Genomic DNA, 18,757 nt, shown 5'->3' with positions numbered 1-18,757 from the left:
GGAGAACATCACCAGACTGAAAAGTGTCGAAGAGGATAAAGGAAAGTAGTTTAAAGGAGTAATATTGGAATAATAAATGTGAGAGTGTGACTCATCTGACACACTCACCTCCCTGGATCACACTTTTCCCGCCATCACTATTTGTTGATACTTTCTCTTGGTTCTCTTCTCTAACCCTCATATCTCCTCTTTATTACTCCCTTCTGCTTCCTGCTCCTCCGTTGATGATGACGGGTTATATTTTGTAGGATAATGAGTGTTGGGAGGTGCTAGTGTGAGGTAGAGCGAGGTAGTATAATGAGTGTGAGGTAGTGCAGGACGCTCGTGGGTTCGAACAACAGTCGCAGTACCTCACCTCCTCCCGCTCTTTTTACCATATTATCCCCAACCAGATCTCTCAGATGCCCTTGTTACAGGGCCAACAGTTCCGGCTGATCAAGCCGCCGGGCAGTATAGAGCCTGGCACTCAGTTATTCACCATCCAGCACACAGGAGAGAAGTTTCTCAGTAAAAGGTAAATGCCCGCGAAAGCGCCGGTCTGTGTTTACGCTAATATTGTAGCTCACCTTATTTCTGCTGCCTCCTTCTCTTATTTTACACTCTGTGTCTCCCCCGGCACACTCTTCCTGATACTCAGCATCTTCCACAACTACTGTCACGACCCCCACCACCACCTTGAGCTCCTGATAGAGAAATTTGACATTTCTGATTAAGGAATAAATTATGTGGGAAGAAACAAGATGGAGATATTGTCATTTGCGGGAGTTATGAGGGACTCACAGCCAGTAACAACCTCCTCTACCCTCTGACACTACACTACACACTCACTCACAACTTTAATAACTGTGTATTATACTCTCCACCTACACTGACTTAACACACATTCCACTGTAGTCTTTTATGAGCTCAGTATAACAAATTAAATATTAATTTGTTATGCTGTATACCACTGTTAGTAACAATGTGCTTACTTTAACTAATGTAGAAATACAAAACAGTTGATAAAAAAATATGTAGTGTATAAGTTACAATAAGAGAAATACAATAAAATGTGTTAGGATCATGTACATGTAGGCTATATATACAAATCTTTGAACTTAAACTGCTCACCCAGCTACCTAAACTAATTAAAGTTGTCATATGCTATTCTGAAAATTTTACTAATTGAATTGAAAATGTCATTATGTAAAACATGTCATTATTGAGAGACATCAAAGTAGTGTTTGTGGTAAAGTACCAGTTTAGGAACATTATTTTATTGCTTAACGTAGTGGAGTAGCACTATGGTAAGCCTACTGGCTCATGTTGGGCAAATCCTACTCATAACTTATTTCTGAGCTAACTTTATATTATTTTTTTTGTTTTGAAAGAATGTTTTTTTTTTCAATTTCAATTGGGGAAAATGAATCTCTGATGTATTTGTTGTATTTAGGTAAAAGTTACTCATTAGCAGCAAGTATAACTTCATAAACAAATAAAAAAGTTTGATTGGATTTATTTTTAAACAGTGACATACATGTGACTAGAAATACATAACCTCTCCTCTTTAATTTTGTGTGAATTTCTCATGGTTCATAGCCAATTTCTCAATTTACCTTACTGAAGTTAGGTTTAATTGAGTTAGTAAGTTCATTCAGGTACAGGTACACATAAATACAATTATATATGAATTATCATGCATAGCAGCATATGAGTAGATTACCTAGGATAACCCGAAAAAATCAGACCAAGTGTCTTATTTCCATATTTCAGTAAAAATTAATGAACTATAACATACAACAATGACAATAAATGTGATAAAAAGTTCAAACATGGGAATATAAAACAATAATAATAATAATATTAATACTAATATCTTTATTTACTACAAGTACATGTACAAGGTATACAGGCTTAGCTGACATCAGTGATATACGTACTACTATATAGAAAGCCACTTGTTATGCAGAGCATTTCGGGCAAATTAGGTCAATTTTGTTCCAGGATGCAACCCACACCAGTTGACTAACACTTAGGTACCCATTTTATTGATGGGTGAACATAGACAACTGGTGTAAGGAAACATAATATTTCTACCCCTTTGCCGGGAATTGAACCCAGACCCTCACCGTGTGAAACGAGAGCTTTTGCCACCAGGCCAAGGGGCACCAAATCGTCCACTAAACGCAGTAGAAAGATCACATCATAAACACTTTGAGGCTTGTTTATTAAAAGACAGTGTGTACGTAAACCATGCACACCTACAAGAGGAAAATAATTGAGCCAGAGCACTTTCTGTTGAGTTAGAAGTGTATTACTGTACTAACATAAATTTTTAAGTTGGATTTTTGGTATTAAACAAGCAATGGAAATAAGTCACTCTTGACTTTTTTGGGTTATCCTAGGTTCTCTACACATATGTTGCTATGTATGATAATCATTGTAACTGTATTTGTGTATACCTGAATAAACTTACTTACATTCAGTCTACATGCTGAAGCATGAGGTTTTTATTTTCAAAAATATTGGTTGAGCATAAAGTAGGTAGCATCAATTGGGCCAGCAGTTGGGTAGTGAACAGTTCATGAAATGTTATTTACACAGCAGTTGAGAAGTGTATCAGGTTGCATGTATCAGGTGGGGTGTCCAGATCCCAGACAGCCTTCTTTTTTTATATAGATTTTTGCAGTGCAGCATTTAAAGATATCTCAACAGGGGGTTATTCATTTTTCTTATGATTTCTCCATAAATGTTATTTATGTAAGGCTACGTTTGGTTAGATTGTTGCAACCCGTTTTCGGGTTAGTACTGTATGTTATTAAATTTGTTTGTGCAAGTAGGATTCCAACGTATGTACAAATCAAAATACAACATACAGTATTAACTTTGCCACTATAAGTGTCACACATGTACTTATGACATAACAAAACCTTATCTTTTTACAGAAATTTTCTTATGATTTTCCGCAGATGATAATTAAGTTAGGCTTGGTTAGAGTGTTAGTAATTTGTGATAATGCACAGGCATGCTAGTGGCTTTCTTTGTGTTTAACAGTATTTGATTACATGTAAGCTACACTTTGACTCACGAAATCGTAATGACATGATTGCAAACAAACCATACCACGGGTGGGGTTTGATCCCACGGTCAGAGACTCTCTGACCGCGGGATCAAACCCCACCCATGGTATGGTAAGCTATACTTTGTATGCTAGACAAAGAAATAAAGTTGTTCGTTAAGTATGGCCTATATTGATACTGTGCATATGATTGAAATGATTCAATTACGTATGTTATTTGTGTATATTGAAATTTTGGCTAGTCATGTTTTGCTTTGTATGACAGCCTCGTGAAACTCCATTGATATTTATGTGACTAGTTGATGCATTGGCAAACCACATGGCCACTACCAATATGTAGCTGATGTATAGCATGTTATTTGTGCCCTGTTGCCCATGTATCAGGAAAAATTCAGTTTAAAATGCTTTTAATTTGTAATATTCCAAACATATGTGTAAATCACTTTTTTTTTTTTTTTTTTTTTTTTTTTTTTTAGATTTTTTGAAACTCCTTAAAGGTCTCTCAAGTCAGTTGCCACTTGCAAGTGTTCCATGCACAACTACTGACTCAGTGACTGTTTATGTTTGGACACCTTATGTTTGGACACCTGGTTGCTGGCTTCAGCTTATAATATAGGCAAAAGTTGCAGTAAAAAATGGTTTATAATCTCTTATTTAAAAACAAAACATTTAAAGTGAAGCTCTCTTAAGGATTGAAGTAAAGGTGTCTGCTAGGCTTTTGGCATTTGATAAAAGCACTTTTATTCTGCAATTAATACTAAAACAAATTTGGGTAAAAATACTTTCAGACATGAAAGTCTAAAATGCACATTCTAGCTTAACCCAATTGTTTCAGGTTAAAAAAAATCAGTAAATTCCTCAGCAATATAAAGGGAAACCTCAGGTACATTACTTACAGCAAATGATTCACTTCACTGTCTTCTTGAATCCAAATAGCATAATGCTGACAATAAAAGTACATTCTGCAATGTGTCTTTACTTTTTCCCTTGTGCTAATCCTCTTCACTTGTCTCTTGCTAGTAACACTTTTGCTTTGCAGTGGTGATTGAGGACAAGAATAAATGAAATAGCCTACATCAACAGTATGGTACCCAAAACTTTTAATGATAAATCTTCGAAAATTGCAAAGAATGCCTTCTTGAGAATCCTTTTTTCAAATTTCAACTTCAATGTTGTACAAGTATTTAAAAATCTACATGTCATAGAAACTTACTGACAAAGAATTTTCTAAGGAATGTTGATGGTTATCTGTGAGAAACTCTTGTAAGAAAATATGATATATGAATTTTTATGTATTGTAGGACAGACTGGAAAACTATATTTATGTAAAAGATTTTGATCATACATTAGTCAACAGCTATAAAAAATTTGCTACTTATCATTATCCCTTTGACTGGCCATCATGTAGAACTACATTATTGATGCCAGGGTTCCTCAGGTAGATGTACATCATGAGTTCTGCTCACTCATATAATCTGTGAGTGGTAAATTTTGGCCTAGAAATGAGAGAATGGGTCTATGCTTTGAGTGCACAAATGTAAAAGAAATATTGCCCCATGTGATGCATGATGGGAAAAGCAAAACTTTGACTTTGTGTTCAGCTTAAAATAGCAAATTTGATGCATTTTCCAGGATGCCTTTATTATCTGTTTCTTGACATCATTTGATAAAATAGAAGACATACTACTGAAATAGAGCAGATTTCTGTTGGTTCCAGGACTAGAAGTAGCTTGAAATTTTCTGATATTCATGGCAGACCTACACCCCTGGTCTGTTTTGTGGGTTTTGTGTTCTTCCCACTCCGGCCTCCCTGACAGTAGCCACGGAGGTGTTATTCCCGCTCCAGGTCTGATTCAATTATTAAGATGCCATAAACTATGACACATCATTCCTGGCTGTATTTTATCATCTGAGAAATAAGGTAAATCTTTATTTTTTTTTTTTGTTACTGATTAAAAAATGGAAGGCAATTGTGATATAGGAGAGCCTTGCACAGACAAAATGTTGCTTTAGTGCCTGGGGTGTGTACAGTGTTTATTTTGTGCTTTTTTTTTTTTTTTTTTAATTTTAATTTTTTTAATTTTTCATGAAATTGGCCAAATTACCAAATTCTGTGCACTTTATGGGTAATTTTGAAAGTTGAATGGGCAGTTTCTTGTATTCAGTTGAACAGAAGGCATACTAGCAAAGTGCAATGGACCCCTGTTTTCGGCTGTAATCTGTTCCAGAAGGTTGTCCTAAATCCAAAATGGCCAAAAACTGAAGTAATATTTCCCATAAGAAATAATGTAAATCCAATTAATCCGTTCCAGACACCCAAAAGTATTAACAAAAATAAATTTTTTAAAGAATACCTGTAGTTTTACATACAGATAATAATGAGAAAGAAATATAAAGCAGTAATTTTAATAATAAATGAACATTACATGCCTTTATTGAAGACTCTTGTTGGCATATGGAAGAACGTGAGGAGGAGAGCTCATTGTTTGGAAGGGAATCCCCCTCCATAATGACTTAGGTATCAAGTCCCTCTCTGGGGTTACTTCCCTTCTTTGTTTTTTTACTGGCACTAGGACCAGCTTGAGTCACTGCACCCCTGTTGCACAAAACATCTGCCCAGAGAGGCCTATTTCTGGCATCTCTGTAAAATTTGCCTAAAATGGGACAAGACATTGTCATTGAACATTTTGCAGACACGGCTTGCAACAGTTTTGTCAGGGTGATAATTCTCCGCAAAACTTTGCACCTCACTCCACTTTGCACAAATGTCCTTAATCACTGAAGAAGGCACATTCTTTCCCCTCTTCCTCCTCTGAAGCAATATCCTCAGCTGCAGTCTGTTGCTGTTCCTGTTGAAGGTGTTGCAGCTCTTCAGTGGTTAGCTCTTCCCTGTGGTCCTCCTCCAACTCTTCCATATCCTCACCACTCGCATCCAACCCCATGGACTTCCCCAAAGACACAATAGATTCCACAATAGGCATAGGGCCGTCAGGGTCAGCCTCAACCCTTTCAGAATCCTTATCGAGGGCACATTTTGGCCACAATTTTCTCCAAGCAGAGTTCAAAGTCCTGGAAGTCACTCCCTGCCAAGCCTTATCTCTAAGGCTTATGCAATGGAGGATATTGAAGCGATTCCTCCAGAATTCTCGTTGGGTCAATTCAGTGTCCGAGGTCACTTCAAAGCACCTTTGAAGTTTGAAATGACCTGCTTGTCCATGGGCTGGACAAGAGGAGTGGTATTAGGGAGCAAGAACTTCACTGTGATGAACTTACACTCCTCAAACAATATGTCTTCCAAGTCTGGAGGATGAGCAGGAGCATTGTCCATTACCAGGAGGCACTTAAGTGGCAATTTATTTTCCAGGAGGTATTTCTTCACACTCAGGCCAAACACTTCATTGACCCACTCAATAAAAATTAGCCTCATGACCCATGCCTTATTGTTAGCCCTCCACATCACACAAAATTTACCCTTCATGACATTGTTTTTCTTGAGCACTCGGGGATTTTCAGAGTGATACACGAGTAAAGGCTTCACTTTGAAATCTCTACTAGCGTTACCACAGAACACAAGAGTTAACCTAGCCTTCGTAGACTTGTGTCCTGGCAGTGCCTTTTCCTCCTGCGTGATGTAGGTCCTCTTTGGCATTTTCTTCCAAAAGAGGCATGTTTTGTCACAATTGAACACTTGTTGGGGGAGAAATCCTTCACCCTCTACGTACCCCTTGAATTCGTTAACGAATGCTTCGGCCACACATTTATCAGAACTTGCAGCCTTGCCATGCCTTACACTGTGTATGCCACTATGCTTCTTTAACCCGTAAATGGTCCAAGCAGATCTACGTTCACATGTGTAGTGCTCCAAAAGTAGATCTATGTTTTTTTTCATATTTTCAAATATAACAAAAAAAAAGTAATTCAAAGTTTTTTACACATTTTCAAATGTAAAAAAAAAAAAAAAAAAAAAAAGAGAGATCTACTTTTTTTACATACTTTCAAATGTTAAAAAACTTATATATACGTTTGGATCGTTTACGGGTTAATCTGTCGAACCAGCCTTTGCTGGCCTTAAATTCACTAACAGCAGCCCTCATTCCTGGCATTTTCTTTACAAGATCCGCGTGCAACTGCCTTGCTTTCTGGCAAATTATCCCCTCCAAAACACTATCTCCCACTAATTGTTTCTCGTTGACCCACACCAGCAACAACAGCTCCACATCCTCGATTGTTTGAGACCTCTGTTTCGTTAGCATGTTTACACCTTTCGGAATATCAGCTTCCTTGATTTCTGCTTTCTTCAACAGGATGGAACTGATTGTTGATGTACATTTCCCATACATCCTGGCCAGCTCCGCCACACATACGCCACTTTCATATTTTGTGATAGCTTCTTGAATTCTATCGTGTTTCTCACCTTCTTTACAAAAGGGCTGGCACTCTGAACTTTCTTTGGCCCCCATGATGGCTTATTTCACAGTTGCAATCAATAAACAAGTACCAAAAACAATGGATGAAAGTGGTGAGTATTCCTAACCCAGCGAGAGAGATGTACAGATCGAGTGTGATACGCGTGAGGAAGCGTGTCACCGGTGGGTGGATGTGTTTCATACCAATGATTTCCAAGCGGATGGCCGAAATCCGGGGGGAAATTTCACTGAAAAAAGTCCTTGATTTCCGAATTCGCTGATTTCCGCACCAGCCGATATCCGGGGGTCCACTGTAGCTAAAATAGGATTCAAATTTGGTGAAATCACCGAAGCGTAAATTACATCCTGACTGCTAAATTTGTGTCTGCGTAGTTACATAAGATTTTCATAAAATTTAGGATTTTTTGTATCACTACCTTCAGGAAAAGATTCTCTGCCATTTTAGATTTTTTTTTTTTTTTGAGTGGACAGTGAAAGGGTTAATTAAATTAGATAGCTGATTGTAGACTCATATACTGCATGCTTTGACTACACATTTTACTGTTTGAAACTTTATATCATGACTCAGTATGGTTGAGCCTGATAAAAATAAGAAAGATAACATTATGTACACTGTTGCAACTCTTTTGGAGCCTAGTTCCTAGGCTTTTTGTGTATCCATATGCTCTTGCGCTACAGTCGACAGGATGGATATAGGAGCACCAAAAAGTAGCAGTTCCAGCAGCAAAAATCTAAGATCTGTGATGTCTCTCCACTTTCTTCCCTTTGGTGACTGCTTCCCTCTTTTACTTTATCTCCTTAATTGAAAATTAATCATGACACTCAAGAGGAGTTTGGTACTGTAAAACAATAAAAGATATGTACAGTACTGAATAAATAAGATTTGGTAAAATGAGTGTGAAAGCTATACGAATACAGTGGACCCTCGCCTAACGATATTAATCCGTTCCTGAGAGCTCAACGTTAAGCGAAATTATTGTTAGCTGAATTAATTTTCCCCATTAGAAATAATGGGAATCAAATTAATCCGTTCCTGACACCCCAAAGTATGAAAAAAAAAAAAATTACCACATGAAATATTAATTTTAATACACACAAACTGAAGAAGACATGTACAATTACATGACACTTACCTTTATTGAAGATCTGGTGATGATTGATGGGTTGGGAGGAGGGGAGAGTGTGGACGGTGTTAATGTTCAGAAGGGGAATCCCCTTCCATTAGGACTTGAGGTGTCAAATCCTTTTCTGGGGTTACTTCCCTTCTTCTTTTACTGCCATTAGTCCCAGCTTGAGAGTCACTGAACCTCTGTTGCATAACATATCTGTCCATAGAGGCCTGTACCTCCCGTTCCTTTATGACATTCCTAAAGTGTTTCACAACATTGTCAGTGTAATAGTCACCAGCATGGCTTGCAATAGCTGTGTGAGGGTGATTTTCATCAAAAAAGGTTTGCACTTTTAACCACATTGCACACATTTCCTTAATCTTTGAAGTAGGCAACTTCCTCAATTTCTCTATCCCCTCCTCCGGAGCAGTTTCCTCAGGTCTGGCCTCTTGCTGTTGAAGATGATCTTGCAGCTCATCAGTGGTTAGTTCTTCATTGTCCTCCTCCACCAACTCTTCCACATCCTCCCCACTAACCTCCAACTCCAAGGACTTCCCCAATGCCACAATTGATTCCACAACTGGCATAGGCTTCTCAGGGTTAGCCTCAAATCCTTCAAAATCCCTTTTGTCTACACATTCTGGCCACAGTTTCTTCCAAGCAGAGTTCAAGGTCCTCTTAGTCACCCATCCATCCATCAGACTACCTCATAGGTACTTACCCAAATACGCTATTCCTAGCTCCAACCAACCCCATTGAAGTACGCTCATCATAAACACCCTTAAAAACAAGGCTGGAGACATAAACAACTTGCCTGCTTTTATGTACAAAAAAACTTCTCAAGTACTGTCACCAATTATTGCAACGCTCTTTAACAAATCCATTGAATCATCTACCTTCCCAACAATCCTCAAAATAGCGAGGGGTCACTCCGATCCATAAAGGAGGTGACCAAGCTGGCTTGAATAACTATAGACCAATATCTAACTTACCACTGCTCTCTAAAATCTTTGAAAAATTAATTCATGGACGGATCTATTCCTACCTCGTTTCACACAACATATTAAACCCTTGTCAGTTTGGATTCAGGAATAATAAAAGCACAAATGATGCTATCATACACATGCTAGAACTAATATATATCGCACTTGAAAAGAAAAGTCCTGCTGGGCATTTTCATTGATTTACGTAAAGCTTCGATACAATCGACCATGAACTGCTGTACTCCAGATTAATGCACTATGGTATCAGAGGCCACTCCCTCAACTACCTAAAGTCATACCTTAGTAACAGAACTCAATATGTGTATGCAAATGATGCAAACTCTTCCACCCAACCAATCACAGTAGGAGTCCCACAAGGAAGCGTCCTTGGACCACTCCTCTTTCTCATCTACATCAATGATCTACCGAATGCATCACAGCTATTCAAACCCATATTATTTGCAGATGACACTACATATGTCTTTTCCCACCCAAACACAGTCATACTAGCAAACACAGTCAATGCTGAATTACAGAAAATATCTGCCTGGATGATGACTAACAAACTTACCCTGAACACTGATAAAACCTATTTCATTCAGTTTGGAAACAAAGCTGCAAATGATCCAATTAACATAACGTTAAATGGATCATCAGTCACAAGACTCACAGAGGGAAAATTCCTAGGTATCCACCTTGATAGTAGCCGTAAGTTCCGGACACACATACAACAAATCACCAAGAAAATCTCCAAGACTGCAGGCATACTATCAAAGATAAGGTACTACATTCCACAATCAGCTCTCCTGGCACTGTACCATTCACTCATATACCCTTATCTTACATATGGAATTTATGCATGGAGATCAACAACATCCAATCAACTAAAACCCCTAATAACCCAGCAAAAGGCAGCAGTAAGAATAATGATAAATTCCCATTCCCACCAGCATACTCCACCAATTTTCAGAAGTCTGAATCTGCTCACTGTTAAGAAGATCCATACTTATTCATGTGCCTACTACATACACAGAACAATACACGCAAATATAAACCCCCCACTCAAACTTCTCCTCACCAACCTAAACAGGACACATGACCACAACACAAGACACAGATCTCTTTTTGATATACATACCTCGTGTCCATATCACACTGTGTAAAAACTCTATGCACATAAAGAGCCCCAAAATATGGAATTCATTACCAGAAGATGTTGAAGTAACCCAGTCTGAAAATCAATTTAAGACTCTTCTCAAAAGCCACTTAATCACCCTAGACTAAATGCTAAACACTCAGTACACACTTACTCACCTATGTATTCCCACATCATAACTGAAACAATCACTTTGAACATTTTATCCATTGTTGACAGGAATATAATTGAATCATTGTTTTCACAAAAAGCATTTTCGAATATAAATGTATCCTTGTATTATACAAATTTTGATTCATTTATAATTAATATTCTACTGTACAACTATGAAATAATTACTATCCTACTGTACAACTATGATATACTCCTTAATGTTAAGTTGGCCCATAATGCCTAGGCATAATAGAGGCTCTCTTTGCATTGCAACCCACTATTGTAAATACAAAATCTCTATGTACTGTTTGCAAAGACATAAAATAAATAAATAAAATAAAGAAATAAGGAATTGGAGCTCCCCAGCCTCTTTGAATTGACTTTGATTTACTCACACTCTTGTGTTCTGTATATAGCCCTTATGGGTTTAACTTTCCTCCAGTTAAATAAAGCAAATAAATATTGAATAAAATGGTGTGGTTACTCATCTTAGCCAGTTATCTGATTGAGTCGCACGACTACAGACTCTGTATAGAGAGGATTAGTATGATGTAGTTTGATAAATACGTAGGGTAGTATATATGATGTCGGTAGTGAGACTGTGAGCTAAAGTGATTCAAATCTTTGTTTATATACATTAGGGAGACTGTGTATGTGCTGGTCACTGAGTCAACTGCAAATAAAGGAGTTGATCAGACTGTCTAATATACGTAATCTGTTTGAACAAAGTTACATGTCCCTGTACAGTATACATTACTTAAATGTTGTTATAGTCGTTTTAAGAGATTATCTTTCAGACTTCTTGTTTTAAATAACCCTACTCTTCTGTTTGGTATGTGTGTTATGTACAGTACATCATAAAGTAAATTACTATATTAGAACAGTAGTTTTAGAAATGTGTATACAACACTTTACAGGATTTTGTTGCATCTTTGGCTGATTCTGGTATTAATTTTTCGGTTGTGCTTTTTCCTCCAACCCATTCCAATTCTTTCTCTTGTTCTCACCCCCCACAAATGCTGTAGATCCACCAGATCATTACCTCTTGGATATTGTATATGTGATTATGTGATTTTTATAGGTAAATTCGGGAATGTGTTGCTGGTACCAATAACATCACGTTTACTCACCTTGGTGCATTTTGTTCCAACAGTGACTATGAAGACCGATTGGCCCTGTACAGTCAAAGTATATGGACCTGTCAGTGCACTGGCAAGTCTGGTCTCACTCACCAGGAGGCTTGGACAAGTGAGGCCAAGGTTCGTGTACTTCTTAGCTCTTCATTCCCTACACCTCTTCTGCCACCTATTCTCCGCACTCTCCACCACAGTAAGTTTAATTGTCGAGTGTCATTTGATTTTGTATATTACTGTACTTCCATTGGCCAATTTTGCCATAGTTGCATTATTTTTATCACCCTTTCTTGTCTGTTAGTTTAAAGAGCTTTTTGGATAAGCTTCGTGTGAAGCTTATATACAGAGTTTACGAAGCAATTTACTATTTCAAAGTGATAAGTACTGTACGTGACCATAGGTAAAACAAGGGTGATTGGCTGTCTCGTGACTGATTTAGTTAGTTACACAGGGAATACAGGATAATTTATCAACCATTTTTTGCTGATATTGTTTTTGCTGTTACAGTCTTGAGGAACCTTTGATGCATTTTATTCCGTTTTTTGCAGTAAACCCCTCGATATAAAGAAACTTGGTCAAATATACCTTTAAAATAATTGGTAAAATCTAGCGGGTAAATTGGACATCTGACTCCTTTATTTCCAGTGTTAACTGCAGTACAACTAAATTGTGTATTCAGTACTGTATTAGGAATGCTTCTTTTGCTATTTTTTTGTTATCATCACTTAACGGACTCATGAATAATTTCCCACTTTGTATTAGTCTGTTATATCAAAGGTTACTTCTAGATTTGGACATTTAATTTGTATATCACAAGTGCTACTGAAACCCAAATGAACAACATTGTATCCTTTGTGATATCCGCTGCCTCAGATACTTCACTGAAGGTCAGTAAATTTTTCAAGCAAGAATAGCCCCTTGTGAATCTGGGCTCAAGCTCCTTAATCTAATTATGTTCAGGGTGGCTTCTTATATCATCTGTTATTGAATCAGATAATTAGGCATTCCTGAAAGGAGACCTGTAAGTGGGTGCCTGAATTTTCTTCATTTTTCTTGCTTCATCTCTTTATTTTACTCATAACACAAGAAGGCCTTTTTGGATTAGCTTCAAATTTTCAATGCGTGTGCCGGTACCCTATTGTCAGAGTAATAGAACACATTCAGCTTCCTAGAATGGCTCCAGTAACTTCCAAAACATAATCATCTGATGGGCTTTGATTAAGGCTTTAATGTTGATAACTTGATAATGCATCTTCTGAACAGCTTCAAACTTAATGTGAATTTTAGGATAGTGATATGAGATAAGAGTACAGTAGAACCCCCTTATCCATGGATTTGCTATCCACAGTTTACTGTGGCCCAAAAATAACCCTTAATTTTGCTTAATAATGGCCCCAAAGCACAAAAGTAGTGATGCTGGCAGTTCTTGAAAGCCTAAGAGAAGCCATGAAGTGCTTTCCTTCAGTGAAAAAGTGCTAATTATTTTGCATAATCTATCAATTAAACTTTATCATAGGTATGTATGTAAACAAAAAGTGACTTATGCATAGGGTTCGCTACTAGCCACGGTTTCAGGTATCCATGGTAGGTCATGGAACGTATCCCCAGTGGATACAGGGGTCCTACTGTGTACCTCAAGTGTTTGGCTTCAAAGCTGGTGTTTTTTTAGCAGAGGGTTTGAATTAGTTTTGGGCTGTGTGTTCTAATTTGCAATTTTTATTGAAGAAAGTTGGATATTAGTTTCCATGTGATAATTCATGAATGCCTCTTCTAATTTGTTTCAGATTTTCAATGCAACTTATAACTGCATTAGAAACTTATGCTGCACTCAGTACTATTGCTATCATGTGCACTGTGGTACAGGGAACTGGAATTATGCAATATGGGGATAGCTTTCCTTGAGCACAGAGATTGAAATACATCTAGCTTCCCAACTATTGAGGTCAAACTTTGTGGGTAGTAGTTTGATGGTATGGACTTATCTCCTGGTTTGAAGATACAAATTATGTTAGCCATCTTTCACGTCTTTGGCATGACACTTATTTGCATTGATATTCTATATTGATTTTATTGGGCTATCCTAGGTTAAATCTACATAATTTGGTTTCAGCTGAATTCCACTGTTAGTATTATAAAATTGTAATAAATTTGGGACAAACAAGAAATTTTCATGTTTCCTGGCAGGGAAGCTGGTGGTGGCATGACAGGTCCTGGTTGTTGTCCTGGTTGCTGTATGCTACTGAGACACTGTACCATGATGTACTACATGGATCTGCCTGGTCCTAGATTTTTTATCACATGCTTGAGGTGGTAGGAGACAAAACAGTTGAACCGAGACCTAAAATGGTGGCATGTATCATATTTGAAGAAGAAAAAAAATAGATATGAAGTGTATGTCAGACAAACACTTGCCATTTGTGTTGGGCATAAAAAAGTAGTACTGTACATTAGTATGCAGAATGTTATTCTCTTTGTAATATAAAACATTTTAGTATGCAGTTTTGGCTATTATGAACACTGGTACCAAACTTTTGAGCAAAGGTGCAATTTTAGAAATGGAAAAACTTGAACACACTTTTATAAAATTGCGAGATTTTGAAAAACTAGTTTTTGCTTTACAAGTGATAGCTAGAGTGTATATTTTGTTTGCAAAATATTATAATTACTGCCGAACATTTTCTGTATATAATAATTGTGTTTAATAGATCTTGACTTGTAAACAAGCTTCTTTTAATTTGATTTTTCATTATAATAGTAATAAAGATATTTATTTTTAAAGCAAAAGCTCCTCAGTTGTTATGAATAGACATGTGAATATGCATTACTTGTTAGCTCTGTGGTCTTTTTTTTTTATTAAACTTAACTTTTTATTAAACTTTCACATCACACTTTTTTAATTTTCTCTTGTTCACAGGTACACTGCCACTAGATCAGCTAGTGGAGGCTGCTTCAACTCTTTGCTATACTCGGTTTCATCATGGTGAAGAACTAACACTCTTGGGCCCGCAGCCGTAAGTTTTTTGTATTGTACTTGATAAGACAGCAGTTGCTTTCCTTCACCTTCATGTACACTTATACTTATGCTCAGGCTGCTTAACTGGATTATAGTTAGACAATTTCTTTAGTGAAGAAAAAAAATTATCAGTAAGAATCATCAGTAAAAATTTAAAAAGGTTATTGGTAAAAGTGGTCAGTTAAAACAAATTATTCTTGATGGTTTTGAGTAATTCACTCATTCTGGAAAGTTAAATTGAAGGAGGAGAGAATGAAATAGGTCAGACAACTCTGGGAATTAACCTAATTGGTAGATCTCTAAAAATAATTTTGTATAAATAACCCTGCTACATAGAGTGCTAGAGATGATTGTGCTGTTTATATTCATGGTTCTCAGCTTGCAGCCTTGTCTATTTTTTCTCAGTAATATAGCAGTCTCAGCAACCCCTCTTCTGCTCCTTGAACTATGTCCTTTCATATGATAGTATCATCTGAATTCATCACTCAGATTTTATTCACTGTAATAGTTTGCTTTAACACCTATGTTTTACTATTTCCAGATTAATCTTTCATGATGAATTTGCTTTAGCTCCTCTTTAACCCTTTCATTGTCCATAGCCCCAAAATTAAAAGTGCTCAATGTCCACATTTAATAAAATTCTTCTGAAATGGTTGAGAATCTTTTTCTGAAGGTAATGACATGAAAAGTATTAAATTTTATGGAAAATTTATGGAATTAGGCAGGTGCAAAGTTAGTGGTCAGGGTGCAGTTTATGTATCAGGATTTTTCCAAGTGAAGTCCCATTTTAAGCCAATTTCATTGCTCAATTTGACCAAGTTCTTAAGAGCTCTATAGGCCTTCGTTCTGTTCATAGAGCATAAGAAACCACAATTTCAACTATCAGAACTATCCTGTAAAGTGCAGAGAATTTGGTAATTGCCAATTTTACACAAAATTAAATTTCAACTATCAGAACTATCCTGTAAAGTGCAGAGAATTGGTAATTGCCAATTTTACACAAAATTTAAAAAATCCAATTTAAAAACAGTCCAAAATAAACACTGTAGAGATTCCAGACATGTAAATATTTCCTCTCCAATATTATATTTAACCTTCCATTTTGAATTCATCATCACAAAAAATTGAAGATAAAATATAACCAAGAATGATTGGTCATGATTTACGGTGTCCCAGTAATTGAATCAGAGACCTAGTAAAATGTCAAAACAGACTGAGGGGTTTAGTGGGGCCTTAAATATTTTCCCTACTTTGAGGCCGATGTCAAACTGCTTCCCATCCTGGAACTAACCGAAGTCGTATCTGTTTCAGTAGTGTATCTTCCATCTATCAAATGATGCCAATAAAACCATAAAATCCATGCTAGACAATACCTTAAACTAAACACAAGGTCATTTTAACTTTTCCCATCATGCACTACATGAGGTAGGATTTTTTTTATGTTGTGCTAACTCATCGCATAGACCTATTGTCTCATATCTAGGCAAAAATTTACCTCTCTCAGCTTACCTGAGTGAGTTGAGGTCAAGACGTTGTTCTGCATGAGGTGCGGTGGTGTCAGTAATGTAGATCTATGTGACAGACAGTGAAAGGGTTAAAATGAAACGAATGAAGTCAAGTTATGTTTTATTCCTGAATGTTAAATATTTTGTAACTCATGGTAACTTAATAGATTTGAATTATAGGAATTCACTGATTGAAAACTTAAATTTTGCTAGCTGGTATTTCTGTGCTCTCCAAGTGTTTTATCCTCTCTTCTGTGCTGATTTATATGAAAGAAAGAAAGTTGAAACTGAACATAGATAAGAGTAAGGTGATGAGGGTATCAAATGAATTAGGTAAAGAAAAAATGGTTATCACAATGGGGGGAGGGAGTATTGAAGAAATGAATGTTTTCAGATATTTGAGAATAGATTTGTCAGCAGATGGGTTTATGAAGAATGAAGTTAACCATACAAATGATGAAGGAAAAAAGGTGAGTGGTGCATTGAGGTGTCTGTGGAGACATAAAAAGTTATCCATGGAGGCAAAGAAGGGAATGTATGAGGGTGTAGTGGTACCAGCACTCTTAAATGGGTGTGAAGCATGAGTTGTGAATGCTGCAGCTGGAGGCAGTGGAGATAATGTGTCTAAGGGCAATAATTTTGTGAGGCCTGGTCTCAGACCAAGCTGCGGGGGCGTTGACCCCCGAATCCCTCTCCAGGTAAACATTGGGTGTTTCCCACCAAGGCAGGGTGGCCAGAAAAAGAAAAACTTTCATCATTCACTCCAGCACTGTCTTGCCAGAGGCATGCTTACACTATAGTTATAAAACTGAAACATTAACACCCCTCCTTCAGAGTGCCGGCACTGTACTTCCCATTTCCAGGAATCAAGTCCGGCCTGCCGGTTTCCCTGAATCCCTTCATAAATGTTACCTTGCTTACACCAACAGCACGTCAAGTCCTATAAACCATTTGTCTCCATTTGCTTCTATCTAACACGCTCGCACACGCTTTCTGGAAGTCCAATCCTTGCACACAAAACCTCCTTTACCCCCTCCCTCCAACCATTCCTAGGCTCAGCCCTACCCCGCCTTTCCTCTGCTACAGATTTATACACTCTCAGCCATTCTGTTTCGTTCCATCATCTCTACATGTCCAAACCATCTCAATAACCCCTCCTCAGCCCTCTGGATAATAGTTTTGGTAATCCCACACCTAATCTCCGAACTACACATTCTGTGCATTATATTCACACCACACATTGCTCTTAGACATAACATCTCCACTGCCTCCAGCTTTCTCCTTGTTGCAACATTCACTGCTCATGCCTCACACCTATACAAGAGCATTGGTATAACTATACTCTCATACATTCCTCTCTCTGCTTTCATAGATAAAGTTCTTTGTCTCCACAGACTCCTGAGTGCACCACTCACCTTTTCCCCTCATCAATTCTATGATTCACCTTGTCCTTCATAGACCCATCTGCTGACACGTCCACTCCCAAATATCTGAACCACATTCACCTCAATACTCTCTGCCTCCAATCTGATATCCAATCTTCCATTACCTAAGTTTATTTGTTATCCTCATCACCTTACTCTTTCCTATATTCACGTTTAATTTCCTTCTTTTACATACCCTACCAAACTCGTCAACTAACCTCCGCAACTTCTCTTCAGAATCTCCCAAAAGCACAGTGTCATCAGCAAAGAGCAACTGTGACAACTCCCACTTTGTGTTAGATTCTTTATCTTTTAACCCCACAACTCTTGCCAACACCTGAGCACTCACTTCTCTTACAAGTCCATCTATAAATATATTGAACAACCATGGTGACATCACGCATACCTGTCTAAAGCCTGCTTATACTGGAAAATAATCTCCCTCTCCCCTACATACTCTACCCTGAGCCTCACTATCCTCACTGTCACTGCTTTCAATAACCTACCTCCTCTTCCATACATTTGCAACATCTGCCACATGGCCTCCCTATCCACCCTATCATATGCCTTTTCCAAATCCATAAATGCCACAAAAACCTCTTTACCCTTATCTAAATACTGTTGATCTATATATTTCACTGCAAACACTTGATCTACACACCCCCTACCCTTCCTCAAGCTTCTTTGTTCATCTGCTATCCTGCTCTCTCTCTTACTCTTAATTCTTTCAATAATAACTCTACCATACACTTTACCAGGTGTACTCAACAGACTTATTCACCTTTAATTTTTACTC

The 18,757-nt window shown here is 37.4% G+C and overlaps 1 protein-coding gene across 3 annotated transcripts in view; it reads left to right on the top strand.

Annotated features, from left to right (window-relative positions):
- Positions 1–245: 245 nt before the first annotated feature.
- Positions 246–18,757, top strand: part of LOC128693317 (tyrosine-protein kinase BAZ1B) — a 304,346-nt gene continuing 285,834 nt past the window's right edge. The window contains exons 1-3 of one of the 3 annotated variants that reach the window (XM_053782935.2): positions 246–514; positions 12,040–12,215; positions 14,934–15,030. In XM_053782935.2, the coding sequence (XP_053638910.1) occupies positions 402–514; positions 12,040–12,215; positions 14,934–15,030 (386 nt within the window). In that variant the 5' untranslated portion in view covers positions 246–401. The remainder of the gene's footprint in view (positions 515–12,039; positions 12,216–14,933; positions 15,031–18,757) is intronic. The other 2 variants (XM_053782936.2, XM_053782937.2) reach the window with 2 other exon arrangements.

This window comes from Cherax quadricarinatus, chromosome 28 (genome assembly GCF_038502225.1).
Source record: "Cherax quadricarinatus isolate ZL_2023a chromosome 28, ASM3850222v1, whole genome shotgun sequence".
Taxonomy (NCBI): domain Eukaryota; kingdom Metazoa; phylum Arthropoda; class Malacostraca; order Decapoda; family Parastacidae; genus Cherax; species Cherax quadricarinatus.
Note: the sequence above shows the minus strand (reverse complement) of the source record. Positions and strands in the feature narration are given on the sequence as shown.